The 18,339-nt window shown below is 58.2% G+C and overlaps 3 protein-coding genes across 6 annotated transcripts in view; 1 reads left to right on the forward strand and 2 right to left on the reverse strand.

The window, feature by feature from the left end:
* The window catches only part of PPP2R5D (protein phosphatase 2 regulatory subunit B'delta), a gene marked incomplete at its 5' end in the record, with an annotated part of 28,684 nt that extends 26,029 nt beyond the window's left edge, over nucleotides 1-2,655 (reverse strand). The window contains 1 exon segment of the mRNA NM_001082754.1: nucleotides 2,628-2,655.
* PEX6 (peroxisomal biogenesis factor 6) lies at nucleotides 1,461-13,352 on the forward strand. 4 transcript variants are annotated; one of them, XM_051854735.2, is made up of 17 exons: nucleotides 1,461-2,409; nucleotides 4,105-4,268; nucleotides 5,757-5,840; nucleotides 8,682-8,784; nucleotides 8,879-9,009; nucleotides 9,592-9,703; nucleotides 9,988-10,196; nucleotides 10,563-10,758; nucleotides 10,928-11,004; nucleotides 11,082-11,244; nucleotides 11,324-11,529; nucleotides 11,622-11,683; nucleotides 11,848-11,956; nucleotides 12,177-12,293; nucleotides 12,418-12,495; nucleotides 12,622-12,761; nucleotides 12,946-13,352. In XM_051854735.2, the coding sequence occupies exons 1-17, from the start codon at nucleotides 1,528-1,530 to the stop codon at nucleotides 13,080-13,082; spliced, it is 2,970 nt and encodes a 989-aa protein (XP_051710695.1). In that variant the 5' UTR covers nucleotides 1,461-1,527; the 3' UTR covers nucleotides 13,083-13,352. The 4 variants fall into 4 exon arrangements, with proteins under 4 accessions (XP_051710695.1, XP_051710696.1, XP_051710697.1 ...); XM_051854736.2 differs by having other exon boundaries at nucleotides 11,112-11,244; XM_051854737.2 differs by having other exon boundaries at nucleotides 1,461-2,145.
* A 64-nt stretch (nucleotides 13,353-13,416) lies between these two features.
* On the reverse strand, nucleotides 13,417-16,057 carry GNMT (glycine N-methyltransferase). The gene is made up of 6 exons (XM_002714413.5): nucleotides 15,815-16,057; nucleotides 14,891-15,018; nucleotides 14,392-14,508; nucleotides 14,045-14,187; nucleotides 13,820-13,941; nucleotides 13,417-13,734 (listed from the first exon to the last, which is right to left on the reverse strand). Exons 1-6 carry the CDS (start codon nucleotides 16,018-16,020, stop codon nucleotides 13,563-13,565), a joined length of 888 nt encoding a protein of 295 aa, XP_002714459.1. The 5' UTR covers nucleotides 16,021-16,057; the 3' UTR covers nucleotides 13,417-13,562.
* Between the last annotated feature and the right edge of the window lie 2,282 nt (nucleotides 16,058-18,339).

Raw genomic sequence — 18,339 nt, forward strand, 5'->3', positions numbered from 1 at the left:
TGAGTGAGGCGGGGTGCGGGCATCTAAGCCACTAAGCCGAATGCCCACACCCTAAATGGGAACTTTCATCCATGTGAATCCAGGTACCAAGTACCTTCCTGAATGTTCTGTTAAATATGGGGGCTGGGACAGCACTGTGGAACAGTGGGTTAAACCTCCACTTGCGATGTTGGCATCTAATATCTGAGTGCCAGTTTGAGTCCTGGCTGCTCCTCTTCAAATCCAGTTCCTTGATCATGTGCGTGGAAGAGCAGCAGATAATGGCTGAGGTACTTGGCCCCTGCCACCCATGAAAGAGACCTGGATGGAGTTCTGGGCTCATGACTGCAGCCTGACCCAGCCCTGTAGCAGCCATCTGGGGAGTGAAACAGCGAGTGGAATCTCTCTCTCTCTCTGTAATTTTCTCAAATAAGTAAAAAAATCTTTTTAAAACATCTTGTAACATATAACACAGTTTTCAGATATTTTTCAGATTTTCAGGAATGCAAAATGTACAAAATAGAAGACAGCCTCAGGATGCTCAGCTGTGACGAAAGCAGAAAGCTGTAAGAGAATGCGAGGTCCACAAGGAGGAGATTGCCACCATCCGATCCACTGGATTCTCAGCGAAAACGACAGAGTCATTGGAAATGTGGCCTGTCACTTTCAGTGTCTCCCACAGAGCAGTGGAGGTGCAGGCAAGGATGGGATCTAAGAATCAGGTCAGAACCAGCTGTTGGCTCAGTGCTCACGACAAAAGCCTTGAACCCCTCCCTCCTGCCTGCTCTGCTGCTTGACCCAGACTAGAATTAGAAACAGTGAATGGTGTGCAAGGATTGGCGGGGGAGGGCAAGCGGGCTGGGGGTGGGTAATGAGAGAGGAAAGCTTTGTCTTTAATTCAAGCTTGGTGGGAGTAGCATCAACAGGACAATGAGCAGGACAAGAAGCCCGGGAACGTGGGTTTTGTGTAGGATGTGTCGGAACAGGTGTGGCAGCACCAAGCACTGCAGGGCTCCATGAATCACATGTAATTCAGCCAGCAACCACCACATACCCATGAGCACGTCGGAGACATTTTTATAACCCTACCACTCCCTTCGCAACCTCCGCCATCCCAAACCTCCGAGCCTCAGTTTCACTGGGGAAACTGTAGGAGTGCCACAGAGGAATGGACTCCTTCCTAGACATTCCACTGGCCCGAGTCAGTCCTGGGCCCGCTAACTGTTCACTGATGAGTCAATACACTGTTAAGTGCACGATACAGGGCTACAGGCATGAGGCCGGGAGGACGGTACTCCCCCTAAAACGCAACAGCAAGCCCTGGTGAACAGAGGTTCGAAGGGCGCATGCGTGAAGACCGCGCAACCGCAGTCATCGCGGGAACTGCCATCGAGGCACGGACCCGCGAAGCCCGACGCCCCGCCCATTTCCCCCCTCCCCTCTCGCCTGCCCGGCCGGAAGCGGAAACGCCTCTCCCGCCTCCTGGTCCTAGGGTCGCCGGCTCCGGAAGCCGAGCTCCTTCAGGCTCCTCATTGGTCTCCTGTCACCATGGCGCTGGCTGTGTTGCGAGTGCTGGAGCCCTTCCCCACTGAGACACCCCCGTTGGCTGTGCTGCTCCCGCCCGGGGGCCCGTGGCCTGCGGCGGGACTGGGCCTGGTGCTGGCTCTGCGACCTGCAGGCGAGAGCCCGGCGGGGCCGGCTCTGCTTGTGGCGGCCCTCGAGGGGCCGGGCGCGGGGACGGAAGAGCAGGGCCCTGGGCCCCCGCAGCTGCTGGTCAGCCGCGCGCTGCTCCGGCTCCTGGCACTGGGCTCCGGGGCGTGGGTGCGGGCTCGTCCCGTGCGGCGGCCCCCGGCACTAGGCTGGGCGCTTCTTGGCACCTCGCCGGGGCCGGGCTTCGGGCCGCGAATCGGGCCGCTGCTGGTGAGGCGCGGAGAGACCCTGCCAGTGCCCGGGCCGCGGGTCCTGGAGACGCGGCCGGCGCTGCAAGGGCTGCTGGGCCCGGGGACGCGGCTGGCCGTGACCGAGCTCCGCGGGCGGGCTAGGCTGTGCCCGGAGACGGGGGACTGCAGCCGGCCCCCAGCCGCGCCCGTCGTGTCCTCCTTCGCCGTTTCCAATACGGTCCGACGACTCCAAGGAGTTCTGGGAGGGACTGGAGAGTCACTGGGGGTGAGCCGGAGCTGTCTCCGCGGCCTCGGGCTCTTCCAGGGCGAATGGGTGTGGGTGGCTCGGGCCGGCGAGTCACCGAGCACTTCCCAGCCGCACTTGGCCACGGTGCGGGTCCTGGAGCCTCGCTGGGACCTCTCTGAGAGGCTGGGACCGGGCTCTGGGCAGGTGAGAGAGCCGCTCGCCAACGGTCTGGCGTTGGTGCCTGTCTCTCTGGCTTTTAATCTCGGCTGTGACCCCCTGGAAGTGGGAGAACTCAGCATCCAGGTATGAAACAGGACTGGGGTCAGAAGTGCCTCCTCTTCTCTGTCTTAGCTGGATTGGAAGACCAGAGCAGTAGACTCCTGGTCCCCTTCTCCTTACTGTTTGGGAGTTTTTCGCTGAATGCCTCTGCCTTACTTAGCCATTGTCTGTAATCAAAATACCATAAGCCCTGGTGGTGGAAGTGGTGCAGGAAAGGCATCTCATCTGTTCAGGTGAAAAGCGGGGTTCACAGTCAGGTTGGGGGAGGGGTTTGCATGTTAGTCTGCTCGCTCTAATCGGCTGTTTGCTGAACACGGGACAGCCTGCCCAGTGCTGTGCAAGGTAGTGAGGAGGAGGATGGCTCAGTGATGTGTCTCTCGCTCACCCTGACTTCAAGTACCTCCCCATTTTCTAGACTCATCTGTTGAAATCCTGCTGCCCTAACCTTCAAGACCCATCTAAAGAGTCTGCCTTTGTCGGAAAGCCTTTCGCAATCTCACCAACACAGTTAACACGACTTCTTCCTCCAAGAGCATTTTGTACCTTTCTTAGGGCATTTATTTTGTACTTTCCTGTTATGATTACATAATCTGCCTAATCTCTAGTCATGTACTGGCTGAGCATCCCTAATCTGAAATTCAGAATTGGAACGTACCAGATTTTAGATTTCAGATTTTCAAAGTAGAGATGTTGAAGCTGTAAAGTCTATGCTGGTATTCCAAAATCGAGGGAAAAAATCCAAAATCTGAAACACTGGTCTCAAGTATTTAAGATAAAGGTTACTCAACATGTATTCTAAATTAATTCTTAAAGGAAGAGGCTTTTTATTATATTTGATACCTGGTATTTACTATTTTATTAAATACATCCACGAAAAGTTTTTGGTTTCTGCCTTCACCTCAAGATGGCAGCTGAGTTTGAGGGGACAAATACAGTCTGATGTTTAATTAATAATGGCTACATGTATGGCCAATTAATGATTAGTTAATTAAAATAATTAATGATAGCTTATTAATACAGTCTGATATATGGTTTAGGCCAGAGCTGTCCAATACAGAAGCTGCTAACCAGTTAGTGCTTCTTTCATTAAAATGAAATAAAGGGCAAAATACCATTCTTTAGTTGCTTTACCCCCATTTCAAGTGCTCAGGAGCCACACTAGATATAGAACATTTCTATTGTAGGAAGTTTTATTGGACAGTGCTGGAGTAGCCAGTTAATACCATGGGTTGTCAAGAAGAGAGGTAAGATAGACGTGAACAAGCATGAAAGTAGATTCCCTTTGTAGTGGAAAAAAAGCTGCCGGAGTACTCCAGTGGTATCAGCTGAATCAGCCTTGTCCAGGCTGGTGAGGTCCTGTTCTTTTCCTCCAGCCTGAATTCAGGGCCCCACTAATGCCTGCTTCATCATCCCAGTGACTGCTTGGGGTCACTCATTGTCTTTCCCACTTCACTGGCTCAGGGCCAAGTTAAAGGTGCCACAGGAAGGTTCTCTTTACTGGGGAACTGTTTGGAGCCAGAGTCAGAAAAGGAAGTGACGTCTTTTGCTGGTGCCCATTAGGGAAGATAGAGGTAGCCGGCTTTGCTGCCGCAGGCCCTGCTCCAGCAAGCCTTGTGCCGTGGAAGGCTGGGGGTGGAAGCAGATCTGTTGGCTGCTAAGACAAAGGGCAATCCTGATTCCTCGGGAGATGGTTGTAAGGCAGTGGTTGCTTCTCCACAGAGGTACCTGGAAGGCTGCACTGCCCCTGAAGGCAAGGGAAGCTGCTCCTTGCTCGGCGGACCTCCGTTTGCCAGAGAGTTACACATCGAGATTGTGTCCTCTCCCCACTACAGCACTAACGGGAACTATGACCACGCGCTTTACCGGCACTTTCAGACACCCAGGTTAGCTGCCTGCTCCATGGAGGGCGGGAAGTATCTCCCTCGTCACTCTTCCATCCTGTGCCTGAGAGGTAGGCGTCCCGGGGCCTCTGATTCAAAGGAGCCAAATTTTAGGGGTGGACATTGTGATGCAGCCGGTTTAGCTGCTGCCAGGGATACCTGTATCCCAAACTGGAGTGCCGGGCTCCAGTCCCGGCTCTTGGGATGCCCACATCTGGTGGGTATTGAGCACCTGGTTGGAGTCCCGGTTACTCCACTTCTGAACCAGCTTCCTGCTGATGTCCCTGGGAAGGCAACAGAGGATAGCTCAAGTATTTGGGTCCCTGCTACCCATGAGGGAGACCCAGGTGGAGTTCTGGGCTGCCGGTTTCAGCCTTGCTCTGTTCCAGCTGTTTCGGACATTTGGAGAGAGAACGAAGTGAATGGAAGATTCTCTGTCTCTGTGTCTCTTTTCTCTGTCACTCTACCTTTCAAATAAACAAATCTTTGAAAATAAATAAACTTAAAAAGGGCAGGCATTGTGGTACAGCAAGTTAAGCTGCCTGTATCCCATTTTGGAATGTTGGTTCAAGCCCTGGCTGCCCCACTTTTTTTTTTTTTCTTTTTAATATTTATTTGAAAGGCAGAGTTACATAGAGGAAGAAGCACACAGAGAGAGAGGTCTTCCATTCGCTGGTTCACTCCCCACGTGGCCGACAACAGCCAGAGCTGTGCCAATCTGAAGCCAGGAGCTTCTTTCAGGTCTCACGCGGTGCAGGGGCCCAAGGACTTGGGCCATCTTCTACTGCTTTCCCAGGCCACAGCAGAGAGCTGGATGGGAAATAGAGCAGCCAGGACTCAAACCGGTCCCCGGATGGGATGCTGGCACTTAGGTGGCAGCTTTACCTGCTACACCACAGCGCCAGCCCCTACCCCACTTCTGATCCAACTTCCTGCTAATGTTCCTGGAAGGCAGCTAATGATGGCCCAAGTACTTGGATCCCTGCCACCTACACAGGAGGCCCAAATAGAGTCTGGGGTCTTGGCTTTGGTCTGACCTGGCCCTGGATGTTGCAGACATTGGGGAAGTCAACCAGTAAGTGGAAGATTCTTTCTGCTTTTCAAATAAATCCTTTTTTTTTTTAAAGCCACATTTTAGGCAATATTGTGGCTAGAATCCTCTTGGTGTATCAGGCAGGCAGCAGGAGAGAACTCTGGACCTTGAAGTGAATGTGGGCATTCTAAACCGAGAAGGTTCTTGATCAGAGAGAGTTCCAAGAAAGCCGGGTGCTGCTGTGACCCCCACTGGTCTCTGATCTTTCCATCCTCTCTGGCACTTCTGTCAGTTCATTCTAGCTCTGCCTCGTACCCTGGAGAACTGCTTGGGTTCTCTGGGTGTACGGTAGAGCCCTAGGACTATGTGGTCTGCATGTTGGGGAGGAGCGTGGGAGATGTCAGACGCATACTCCTAACTCCTGTTGTGAGCTGACCAGGACCACTGCTGTGTTGCAGGGTAGTCCAAGAAGGGGATGTCCTGTGTGTGCCAACGGTGGGGCAAGTAGAGATCCTGGAAGGAAGCCCAGAGAAACTGCCCAGGTATGCAGCAGCCTCCTGTTTCACAGCTGGGCTTCGGAACCTGGTGCAGGAATTCTCTGATCCCCTTCGCCTGAGTTGTGTGCCTGAGATGTTCTCTGGCTGTCACGCACAGGCGTGGAGAGAAGGTCCGCCCCTCCCTCACATTCCCAAACAGGTGCACGACTGAGAAAAGGTTAAGAACCACTGAACCTGCCGGCTTTGGGAGGTGTTCATCTTCAGACTGATTGGTGGGCTCAGGGGGAGTAAAGGAATAAGAGTAGGTGAATGGCCTAGACCGAGACAGGATTCCTTCCTTCCTGTCCATTGTCAGCCACAGAGCTACTTCGGCCACGACTTCAGCGTAAGGCCACACAGGCACTGGTTGCTGCCATAGCTGATGGAGTATGTACCTTTCTGCTCCTCACTTCTGTCTCTCAGCCTTAAACAGAGGAGAGACAGTCTGCTGCTGTCCTCGAGAGGACGCCTCTGTTTCCTGTCCTCAATGGAGAGTAACAAACAGCATAACCGAGCCAAGAACCCAAAACCAGGGGTCCAGCTTTTCTCCTCCTCCTGTTGACTCTGAGCGCAGAGGTTCCATGTGAGGACTGCTTTGGCCAAATGTGAAGGGAGGAAAATGTACCACAGGCAGCCTCCAGTCTGGACCGACTTCCTGCGGCAGAGAACTAAAAGGAGATCACAGCTGAGAGATGCACTAACCCAGCTTTAAGAGCTGTCCTGTCCCAGGTCTCCGGCCTCGCCAGCCCGGGGCCTCTGCCAAGAGAGACGCCTTATCTGGAGAACCTGATTCTCCCTGGTCCACATCCAAAGCTTGGCTCTGGCCGGGGCTCAGTGCCTCTAATCTCAGGGTGGTGCTGCCCATATGGAGAGCCTGGTGGTGCCCTGTGTAACCCCATTTAGGCTTCATGACACCTCTGCGGTGTCCCAGGCTGCGGCTGGGGTCTGACAGAAAATGCCACGCTGGCACTTACCAGGCAGTTCCCTCCTTTGTCTCCCATCTGAAATTTAGCAAACACCTGTGAGGAAAGCTATAGCATACCCACCCTTTGTGCTTCCCAAAGGAAAACAGGCGCAAGGACTAATCAAGACAGACCAGCAAGCCAGTTCTGTCCCTGGATCTCTGCCGTCCCAACCCTGTAGAAACCTGCCTTCCCTCTGGGTGCTGAGCACGTACGTGGTTCTCTCCCCCACCCCGGCAAGTCCCAAGGCAGGCAGGGTTGGGGTGCGTGGGCAGGTGGGCCCAAGGACAGATAGAGAGGAGTGCCTTGGGCTTCCCTAGGCTTGGTTAGGAATGTCCTCTGCTCCCTGGAAGGGAATTCCTTTGTTACTGGTGTAGCCTCTTCAGTGTGTTTCCTGTGCCCCACTTCCTAGAACCAGGCCATGCAGGAGCCAGCTCCACGGCTGTCCATCTGGCTCTCTGGAACATACCCCATGTCCTCTGCAGTGTCCTGATAGGTTCCCGAGCTCTGGCCCTTTTGCTCACTAGGGCGTTGCAGCAGCCCTCCGCGGGGGAAGGTGGTCTCTCGCTGTACACAGCAGTGCTGACCCTCCTCACACTCCTGTGCGGAGCTCCCGGCGCTGGCCATATGCTCCACTTGTGCTTGCTTTGACCGCAGTCACTGCCAGCTGGAACGCAGGCATTTTGAATGCTCACTTGCTGCACTTCCCCGGATCACCCTGAGGCATCCCCGCCTCCACCCACTGCTGGAGGACGGAGGGCGCAGCCTTGTAGCTGTGGTGCTGTGTGAGCAAGGGGCCCGAGTGATTGGCTCTGTCTTTGCCTTGCTGTCTGCAGGTTGAAGAGGGGAGGAGTTCGCCTCCTGTCTTTATTTGAAAGATGAAGTTAGTAGCTGCTACCTGCTGCCCATCCCCTTGAGGAGATTGAACTGCCCTCACTGGGACGCTAGCCAGAGTCTGCACAGCCCTGTCAGAATGGCGAGGGGAGCTTTTGAAACAGAAGCAAAGCCTTGTCCAGACCCATCAGACCAGAATCCTCTTCTTCCCTCAGAGGAGGGAGGACTGTTAATTTTTAAATCAAGATAAATTCACACACCATAAAACTCATACTTTCAACCCAGTGGTTTTAATTACATTCACACGGTCGTGCAGCCAACACCGCTGTCTAATTCCAGACCACTTTCGTCACCCTAGGAAAAGCCCGGAACTCACTGCCAGCCACTCCATATCCTCCCCTGCCCCTCGGCCTCTGGCAACCTTGAGTCTCCTAAATGAGAGCATATAATGAGTGAAAAATGTTTAATTTTTTTTTAAGCTTCACAGGTCATTCCCACATGCAGCCAGGAAAGAGAGACTCAGTACTCGTAGATATCGTTATCAGGGAGTCTGCCTGCCATTAGATTTTGTGGCTTGAATGAGAGCCAGGGAGTCTCCCTCCTTCTGAGGCTTGAGGGCCTGAGTGGGTATGTGCCAGGGGTCTTCAAAAAATTGTTATGTTAATGAGAAACTGTACACAGATCTCAAAAATGTTTGCATGCAAATAAACTTAGCTTTTAATTCCACTTTGCCGTGGACTTTGTGAAGTCCCCTCATTTGAGGTGGAGGCTGTGTTGTGAAGCCACCGGAAATGATGAGATAATCCCTTGCTGGCTGCGGCAGCCCGAGTACCTGCAGAAACACAGCCCCTAGGCCCTCTGAGGATTGTCGTTGGGGAGCAAAGGGACAGGGATAGCTCCTGCCCTTCGCATTTGTGGGGTGCAGTGTGGGGGAGAAAGGAAAAATCTTTCCTATCTCCCTGCACCCCTTGTCATGCACAAAGCCACCTTGTCCTGGGGTGGGCAGCCTGCAAGCCTGCGGTCTGGGGTTCATCGGGCCTCTCTCCCGCAGGTGGCGAGAGCTGTTCTTTAAAGTGAAGAGAACGATCGGGGAGGTTGCAGATGGGCCAGCCAGCACCTACTTGGCTGACACCACCCACACTTCCTTGTACATGGTGAGGCCCCAGGGTCGTGCGTAGACCTGGCAGGGAGGGAGGTGGGGGCTGGAAGCAAGATTTAGGAACACAAGCTGCTTCCTGCCTTTCCCAGGTGGGTTCCACCCTGAGCTGCGTTCCCAGTCTCCCTTCAGCAGGCGCTCCGTGGAGTTCCTTGTCTCCTCCGGGCCTGGAGGGCTTGGTGGCTGAGATCTGTGCTGCCCTGAAGCCTCGCCTCCAGCTGGGGTGAGTGAGGCTGCTGTCCTGGGGTGAGGAGAGCCTGCTTTAGAACCTGCCAGGCTGCCCGGTTCCTACTGCTGTGGCTGGAGTGGGAGTGGGAGGACCTTCCCCAGGCCTGTGTGCCTGGTCCCATCCTCCATAAGCGAGTTCCTAGGCTCTCTCCTGAGATAACCTCCATCCTCCGAAGTCGGCTGTGGACGAAGAACCAGCCCCAGAGGCTGCTTCTCTGGGGCTCCCCTTCCCATGCAGAGCCCACTGGCCCTGAAGGGCATAGCTGCCCAAGTGCAGAGCCAGTGCCCACCCTTGTGCCTCTCCATACAGTGCAGACCGGATGTGACAGTGCAGGCCTTGCCGCGGACACAGTGATGGTGGAAATGTGGGATGTGTTCCAGGCCCCACCAGATACCACAGGCGGTGTGGGAAGTGCGGGAGGTGCAGCCTCACTGTGGAGACAACACTGGGTTGTGGGCAGGGAGGCCCAGGAGAGAGAAACCCGGGTCTGCTTTTGAGATCCCACGGTTCCTGTGTGAGTGGGGACTTTAAATATGGGCAGAATTGAGGGTACAAGTGACTGTTCTCTGGTTTCAGAGGGGCCTTGCTGACAGGAACTAGCTGTGTCCTCCTGCGGGGCCCCCCAGGCAGTGGGAAGACCACAGCGGTCACGGCGGCCTGTGGTCGCCTTGGGCTCCACTTACTGAAGGTGAGGCTCTCTGGACAGCAGAGCCCCCTTGGCCTCCCCAGATTCTCCCTCTTCCTCCCCAGTACCTCGGTCCAGTGGGCCGCAGGTCAGCGTATTCCCATGATGCTCGGCCACTGTGGGTGCTTTCTAGAAGGAGGAGGGTGGACAGTCCAGGGCCTGGGGTAGGGTGGCTAAGAGGTGGGAGCTGGCCAGTGTGCCCCCTGTACCCAGCCCTGCCCTCAGGAGCAAGGGGGCCCATGCCTGCTTCTGACTGCTCCTCCCCACTCTGCCTGCCTCTGTACCAGGTGCCCTGCTCCAGCCTTTGTGCAGACAGCAGTGGGGCTGTGGAGACAAAACTGCAGGCCACCTTCTCCCGGGCCCGCCGCTGCCGGCCTGTGGTCCTGCTGCTGACGGCCCTGGACCTGCTAGGCCGCGACCGTGATGGGCTGGGCGAGGATGCCCGGGTGGTGGCCGTGCTGCATCACCTCCTCCTCAATGAGGACCCCCTCAGCAGGTATTCATGAAGGGCTGGGCCTGGCGTCCCGCGAGGCCTGGGCTCCCCCTGGAGCCATTCAGTGCTTCCTCACAGCCCCTGTGGCTTCTCAGCCATCCGCTGCTCCCTGGGTTGCCACTGGCAGCCCTGAGCTGAGGGTCCTGGGGTGTCTGGAGGGAGGAGGATGTGGTCCCGGGACCTCCTGGGAAGAACAGCTCCCATCCCCCGAGGTATTCCCTTGGCCCAGCCGGGAACTTTAGGGTGGGGCTGATCTCTGCCCCATCCCGGCCCCACCACTGTCCCTGCCCTGCAGCCACCTCAGCACAGGGCAGGGCCTAGGAGCTCCAGCCACGTTCCCGCCCTCAGTGCCCACCCCTCCTCCTGCAGCCGCCCTCCCCTCATGGTTGTGGCCACCACAAGCCGGGCCCAGGACCTGCCTGCTGACATACAGACAGCATTTCCACACGAGCTGGAGGTGCCCGTGCTGTCAGAGGGGCAGCGGCTCAGCATCCTGCGGGCCCTCACTGCCCACCTCCCCCTGGGCCAAGAGGTGAACCTGGCACAGCTGGCACGGCGGTGTGCAGTGAGTATGAAGGCAGGGCACTGCGCCTCCCCGGGAGGCCACAGGAGCTCAGTGCTGGCTGCTGCCTGCCAGTGAGGGGAGGAACCCCCAAGTCCGCTCTGCCGGGCACCAGTCCCCCATGGTTCCCGCCTGCCACGCCCTGTTCATGTGTCCCCCTGCGCTTTGCTAGGGCTTCGTGGCCGGGGATCTCTGTGCCCTTGTGGCCCACAGCAGCCGGGCAGCCTGCACCAGGATCAGGAACTCAGGGTAAGGGGAGTTCAGCACAGGAGGGGACAGGTGGCAAGAGGAGATGGGGAGGGGCCGGGAAGGAGGCCTTGTGCCAGGTCCTCCTGGGGACTCTGCTCCTCCCGCAGTTTGCCGGGCGGCTGGAGCGAGGAGGATGAGGGGGAGCTGTGTGCGGCCGGCTTTCCCCTTCTGGCTGAGGACTTCGGGCAGGCGCTGGAGCAGCTGCAGACGGCTCACTCCCGGGCCGTGGGAGCCCCCAAGGTGCAGACTCTGGCCAGTGGAGGCTGGGCAGGAGCTGCCTCCACCAGCATATGCCAGACGCCCACCCCCCATCTTCCAGATCCCCTCGGTGTCCTGGCATGACGTAGGCGGGCTGCAGGAGGTGAAGAGGGAGATCCTGGAGACCATTCAGCTCCCCCTGGAGCACCCTGAGCTGCTGAGCCTGGGCCTGAGGCGCTCAGGCCTTCTGCTCCACGGGCCCCCTGGGACAGGCAAGACCCTCCTGGCCAAGGCGGTAGCCACGGAGTGCAGCCTCACCTTCCTCAGGTGGGCGAGGGATGGGGGGCAGCCCGAGAGGGGGGTGACTGTGTGTGTGCACACGCATCTGATGGGTCTCTCCCTCCCATGACCTCCCTCAGTGTGAAGGGGCCAGAGCTCATCAACATGTACGTGGGCCAGAGTGAGGAGAACGTGCGGGAAGGTGAGAGGGGAGGCCCTGGGCTTCAGCCCCTCCCCCAGGCTGCTGGTGGTCACGCCTCGTCCTCCCTTGCACGAGGCAGTCCCTGCCTGGAGTGCGGCCTCCCTGTCTTCTCCCAGCCTCAGACCCCCGAGCCCCCCTCGCTGCCTGCCCCTCTCTCCCCTCAGTGTTCGCCAGGGCCAGGGCTGCGGCGCCATGCATTATCTTCTTTGATGAGCTGGACTCCCTGGCCCCAAGCCGGGGGCGAAGTGGAGACTCTGGAGGAGTGATGGACAGGTGGGGGTCTGAGTGAGAGTGGAGTCTGGGGTCCTGGGTGGGAGCCAAAGAGAGAATTTCCTGCCCTTCCAGTTCAGTGGTGCCAGGGAGCCCAGGGACCTGTGTGGAGGGCACAGGCAGAGCTGGTTGCAAGGCCCCGGTGAGGAGCAGCCTGCAGGGAGAGGCAGCACAGGCGGGGCAGGTCCCCAGGGCCCTCCCAGCTCCGCTTCCCCCCCTCCAGGGTGGTGTCACAGCTCCTGGCCGAGCTGGACGGGCTTCACAGCACTCAGGATGTGTTTGTGATTGGAGCCACCAACAGACCAGACCTCCTGGACCCTGCCCTTCTGCGACCTGGCAGGTGGGCACCCCAGCCTGCTCACCCCCCACCAGGCCCATCTGGGCTCATCCCTCACCCCTGCTCTGCGTCTCCTCCCCCCCTTCCTGGCTGGGCTTCCTCTCACAGACACCCCCATCTCCCTAAGATTTGACAAGCTGGTGTTTGTGGGTGCAAGTGAGGACCGGGCCTCCCAGCTGCGTGTTCTGAGCGCCATCACACGCAAGTATGCCCTGTTCCAGAGACACTCCCCGAGGGCCTGGGCCTTGGGGTGGCCACGGGGTGTGTTGGGCAGTGATGGCTTCAGAGGGAGGATGTGAGGACTGCTGTAACTGTTCCCCACCCCCACAAGATTCAAGCTTGAGCCCTCGGTGAGCCTGGTGAAGGTGCTGGACTGCTGCCCGCCCCAGCTAACAGGCGCAGACCTGTACTCTCTCTGCTCGGACGCCATGACAGCTGCCCTCAAACGCAGGGTTCGTGACCTGGAGGAAGGTGAGCCCATTGCCAGCCCCAGAAATCAACCAAAAACACTAGTGCGAGCCAGGCCTGGGGCTGCATTTCAGAAGAGGGCCATCCGGGCACTCTGAGCAGGAAGGGCCCTCCCCTGGGTCACAGCCTCTGCCTTCAGCGGAGATGGGGCCGCTGGTCTCCCCCTGCCACCCCCCTTTCCCCCCAGGGCTGGAGCCGGCCAGCTCGGCACTGCTGCTCACCATGGAGGACCTGCTGCAGGCCGCCGCCCAGCTGCAGCCCTCGGTCAGCGAGCAGGAGCTGCTGCGGTACAAACGCATCCAGCGCAAGTTTGCTGCCTGCTAGGAGCCCCCTGCAGACCGGGACTCTGTCCAGAATGGCTAAAGGTACCCAGGTGGCCCCACAGAGAGACCTGAGAGGAAAGGGCCCTTGCTCAGGCTGCTGCCCACGATGCACCTGAAGACCACCTCCCTCGGGGAGATGCCCTGGGTAGGGAGCGGTGTTGGCAGCCCCAGGAAGAGCTCACCAGGCATCTCCTGCCCCAGGCCAGCTGCTCAGGAGAGCTGGGGATTGGGCCCTCACAGTGGCTGAAAATAAAGTGTATGCCGCCCCCTGCTGGTGTTGTGGCAGGACTGTTTGGTGTGGAGAAGAGCAACATAGAAACACAAAGCCTGCAGGATCCGACAAGGCACAGGCTGTATTGCTTACTCTACCTTTGGCCTGAACCCACACCCCCAGCACCTGCAGGGACAGAGGGGCTGGGCGTGGGGCTGCCGGGCCCCCCTCCCCAGGTCGGGCAGGAGGCTGTGGGAGCTGCGGCCGCACTCAGGCTGTCCTCTTGAGCACGTGGATGAAGTAGCAGGGAACGTAGGCCTGGCCCGGCTGGTAAGGCTTGAAGTCGCCCAGGACGCTGTGCTGGCACTTGCCCTCGAAGGCTGCTCGCAGCAACTCCGTGAAGGGTGCCAGACAGTGTGGGTAGTAGGAGAGCCGGAACTTACTGCAACAGAGCCCCAGCCAGCCGTGAGGCCTGCTGGCCCCGGCTCCCCTCATGGCCACCTCACCTCCGCCAAGCCCAGTGTTACCTCAAGCTCGGAGGGCCGTCCTGGCCAGCCGCCGGCACCTGCACCGTGTAGTCCAGGGTCACCATGTGGGCTTTGTTGTTCACTGTCAGCACTGACGTCGTGACGTCCTTGGTCAGGTCACTCTGGGCAGTGGTACAGGCTGTGTGAGCCTCTGTCACCCACCGTGGGGCCCTGGAGCCCAGGCTCACACCGTGCACTGCGGCCCCTCCCTCCTGGGGGGCTCACCTTGTAGTAGATGTTCTTCCCGGGGGGCGCACAGCCCGTGCTGAGGATGTGGTCGTAGTTGCGGTGGTCGATGACCAGCAGGCCCCCGGTGCGCACCATGCTTGCAATGTTCTTCAGCGCCTGCCGGTGCTCGCTCTGGTCCCCTGAGCTCCAGGCAGAGGCTCGGTCAGCTCAGGGCCCCTAGCGCCAGCCTCCCCCCATCCGTCTCCTCCCCAGGGGCTCCAGCACTGCGGCACAGGAGGGCAGAGAGCAGAGTGTGCTTTGGCAGGAGGGCAGGCTCCCAGGGGTCTGTGGAAAGGGGTGGGGTTCAAGGCAAGGCTCTGCCTGCCCGAGACCACACCTCTCACCTTTGCAGTCTGGCAGGTGGGCAAAACTGTTTCCAAGGCAGATGACCGCATCAAAGCCACCCCCTGCTGGCTGGGGTACGTCTTTATCCAGAGTCATCCAGTTGGCTTCTTCTATGACTATGGGGCCAGGCGGGAGAAGAGGAAGCAGGGTAACCTCGTGGCATGACTAGCACCCCTCCACCAAGTGCAGTCCTGCCTGTTTGTTCTTTAAGATGCACACCCACCTGCATGCGTGCGCAATCCTATCCAGTTAGGAGGGGGTCTTGATGGACATGGAGGGGTCAAGAGAGGTGGGGGCTGTGTGTGTGTGTTCATTTGGGGGGAGGGCCAGTTAAAGCTCTCACACTCACTGCCCCATTCTGGTACCCAAGCCTTCCTCCTCAGAGAGATGACCGTTTTGCTGTCCCCTTGAGGAGAACCAGCTGTCCCCCTGCCCAGCCCTGGCACCCAGGGCAGAGAGGACGGCGTCTCTGGGCTGCGCCCAGCCGGAACTGCATACCCCATTTGTCGAAGGCAGGCTCGTGCCGCCGGTTCCAGCGCTCTTTAAGCGCATACTTCAGCATCTTGTCACTGGCATCCACACTCGTCACACTGAAGCCCTCCTCCACCAGCATGATGGAGTCCACCCTGCACAGGGTCGGAGAGGGGCAGTCAGGGGCCTGGGAAGACAAGGAGGCCCCTGGCAAGTGGAGCCCCTCTGTCCCAACTCCAGAGGCCCAGGCTTCCTCTGCCTTCTCACTGCCCTCAGATGACCTGGCAAATCTGCAGCTGATCACCAGGGGGCGCCTCTTAACGAGCACCTTTGCAGAGCCAGGCAATGTGCAAACTGCATTAATCCTCCCAGGGACTCTGGGGCAGGTGTGTGAGCTGCCTTTGAGAAAGGGACAACTTGCAGTTCCTGGAGTTAAGTTATAGCCCCAGAAGCAGGACAGCGCAGTGGCGCGACCCTAACCAACCTGGGGTGGTGTCTCCTCCGCACCAGGTGGGGCCTTGACTGACTTTGAGCCCTCACTTCCCCAGGAGTGAGTGCGGATTAGCACTACTCACCCCCATGGGGTTTTGTGAGGGTTTGAAAAACAGCAGGAACACAAGTTCCTGGTGCAGCGCTTGGCATGTACGCACGCTGAGCAATTGTTAACGCTGCCCAAGGTCAGGGCTGGAGGGGCCAGGTGGGAGCCAGGATCAGGGCTGGCCCCAAAGTCCGGCTCCTGCTCTGCGCCCTGATCGCTCTCATTGCGGCCCAGGCCCAGGCCCGCGCACCCTCACCCCCGCTCTCCCTCCGCCCTCGCCCGGACACTCGCCGCACCCCTTCTTCCCCCGGAGGCGGCGGCGGCGCTCCTGGGCCCTGGCTCCTGCCTGCCATGTGGTTTGGCGGCCGGGCCAAGCCGACCCCTGGTCGCCCCCCTACCCCGCTCGGGCTCACCCGGTGCCGCAGGCCACGTCGAGCACCCGCCGGCAGCCGTGCTGCCGCAGCAGCCCGAGCAGCCACGTCTTGTACTCGGAGGTACGGCTGCGGGTGTCCCCGATGTAGAGCTGCCACACGCGCGCCGCCTCCCCGTCCGCGTACTGGTCCGGGAGGCCTTCGGCCGCCACCCCCAGAGAGCGGGTCCGGTACACGCTGTCCACCATCCTGACCGCGCCTGGGCCCCGCAACCTCGGCTTCGGCACTTATAGCTCGGCCGCGGCGGTCGACCCGGCAGCCTCACCTGGCCAATGGCAGGTGAGCGCGGGGACACGCCCCTCCTGGACTCGTGGCCGCGAGCCCGCTGCTGCCGGGACTTCGGGCAAGGCGCTGCCCGGCAGTTCAGCACCCAGCCCTTTGGACAAGCCCACGTGGGAAGGAACCTGCTGCCCACTCGGCCCGCACCTGCAGGACGGCCCCGGGAGGCACAGGGCCCTCTCCACGCCTGCTCCGGTTGGGAAAAAGGGAAGAGCACTTCAAAACCCACACCGAGCTGAGCGGGGTGAGGGGCGGGGGCGGGGAGCGGCAGGACTGGACCGCGCGGCGAGGCGATGGGCGTACAGGAGGAAGGCCCGGCAGCCAGGAAAGCCCGGGCACGAGGCGTCCTGGGGATGGTGCCGCTCCGTTTCCCACAGTCAGGGACAGAGCCCTGACTGGAGGAAGAAGCATCCCTGCCCACCTGGAGCAGGTGTGTCGCTGTTGTGTAGGCGACAGACACTTCAGGATTCCCCCTGAGCCTGCTAAGGCTGAGTGTGGTTCCTACCCCCCGCCCACCCGCTTCTAACATCTGGTCCACTGGGCACTAAAGACCATCTGCTTCCCTCCAGGCGCCCACAGGGTCACACATACAGGGGCAGGAGTGAGCATGCTCGGTGCCCTTGCTATTTTATTGTTCCCATCTGTCGTGGGAAGTGACCATTTGAGGCCTGTGTGGCAGGCAGCGAGAATTCACCAGAGCGGAGAGTGAGCAGAGTTAGATTTACTAAAATACACTGCGAGGGAGCCAGGGCCACGCAGGCCAGCTGGAAGCTGACAACCGCTGCAAATGTGGATCCTAACCTGGGGACACAGACCTGGGCTGACTGTCGCTGGCCAGGACATGTTCCATGACCCCGTTGCTGGGGTCTTCGAGGGGCCCGGGAGACCCTCACACTGTCTCTTTGTAAGTTGGGCATTTGAGAGTGGGCATCTGGCCTGGCTGTTAAGACTCCACTCAGGGACACCCACATCCCATATCGAAGTGCCGAGATTCAAGTCCTGGCTCCACTTCCTGTTCCAGCTTCTTAACAGTGCTGACCCAAGGAGGCAGCAGGTGACCATGTGGGAGATGGGAACTGAGTTCCAGGCTCCTGGATTCGGCCTGCTCCAGCCCTGGCTGTTGTGGGGATGTGGGGAGTGAACCAGTGGATGGGGCTCTCTCTGTTAGCCTGTATGTCTCTCTGTCTCTTGTCTCTCTGCCTTTCAAATGAAATAAACAAATTAGTCATTTGGTTTGCTTAGTGCATGTCTACCCTTACTGCCCGGAGCAGTAAGTTTTCCAAATTTCTCTCCCAAGGACAAGACCCTGACTAAGGTGGATTTAGGAAAGTGCCACTGAGACCATGATGTGGATGCCGCCTCCACCCGCACTGTTCCTCTGCCTATAAAGAGCCAGCTATGGAATCTAGAACAAACGAGCCTCCTCTCCCTAACCCTTTGATTGTCTATGGAATCTCAGAGCTGGAGGAACCCAGAGATTATGTAATCATGCTTAACTTTCTATTTTCAGCACAAGGACAGCGTCAACCGTGCCTGTCCATGTCCAAGTAATGAAGCCATGTGCTCACCCTCCTGCTGACAACAGGTCTCTGGCATCAGGGGCACGGTACTGGGGAATTTAAGTGAACCCAGAGTCATTCTTCCCTCAGAATATTCTGGGAGGAGGGCAGGCATTTGGCCCAGCAGTTAAGACACTACTTAGGATGTCCGCATCCCACAGTGGAATTCTGGTTTTTGGTTCCCCGCTATAGCTTCAGACTCCAGCTTCCTGCTAATGCAGAACCTGGGAGGCAGTGGTGATGGTCACATGACTGGGTCCCTGCCACTCACGTGGACTGAATTCCTGGCTATCCCTGCCCTCAGCCTCAGGCTGGCCAGCCCCAAGATGCCCACATCTCATATCTGGGTACCTAGGTTTGAGTCCTGGCTCCACTCCCAATTCTAGCTTATTGGTAATAGGTACCCTGGGAGGCAGCAGGGTTTGGCTCAAGTACTTTGGTCCCTGCCCACTCACATGAGAGACTCGGATTGCATTCTTGCCTCCTGGATTTAATCTGGCCCAGCCCTAGCTAGTGGCTGGGGGGGAGGGGACATTTGGGGAATTAAACCAACAAATGAAAGCTCTCTCTCTCTCTTCATTTCTTTTTGTCTTTGTCATTCTGCCTTTCAAAGAAATAAAAATGAATAAAATTTTTTTTAAATGTTTAAAACCCATGCTGTTATTGAAG

The sequence above is a fragment of the Oryctolagus cuniculus genome, chromosome 5 (assembly GCF_964237555.1).
Source record: "Oryctolagus cuniculus chromosome 5, mOryCun1.1, whole genome shotgun sequence".
Classification (NCBI taxonomy): domain Eukaryota; kingdom Metazoa; phylum Chordata; class Mammalia; order Lagomorpha; family Leporidae; genus Oryctolagus; species Oryctolagus cuniculus.

What these genes read in the sequence shown, in the direction of transcription:
- GNMT (XM_002714413.5), bottom strand. Translation starts at nt 16,020, where the DNA reads ATGGTGGACAGCGTGTACCGGACCCGCTCTCTGGGGGTGGCGGCCGAA. An exon ending in CCACCTGCCAGACTGCAAAG is followed by an intron (nt 14,188 to 14,391) that starts GTGAGAGGTGTG and finishes CCTGGAGCTCAG; the next exon opens with GGGACCAGAGCGAGCACCGG. An exon ending in GGAAGAACATCTACTACAAG is followed by an intron (nt 13,942 to 14,044) that starts GTGAGCCCCCCA and finishes ACCACTGCCCAG; the next exon opens with AGTGACCTGACCAAGGACGT.
- PEX6 (XM_051854735.2), top strand. Translation starts at nt 1,528, where the DNA reads ATGGCGCTGGCTGTGTTGCGAGTGCTGGAGCCCTTCCCCACTGAGACA. An exon ending in AGCCCAGAGAAACTGCCCAG is followed by an intron (nt 5,841 to 8,681) that starts GTATGCAGCAGC and finishes TCTCTCCCGCAG; the next exon opens with GTGGCGAGAGCTGTTCTTTA. An exon ending in TGAGGAGAACGTGCGGGAAG is followed by an intron (nt 11,684 to 11,847) that starts GTGAGAGGGGAG and finishes CTCTCCCCTCAG; the next exon opens with TGTTCGCCAGGGCCAGGGCT.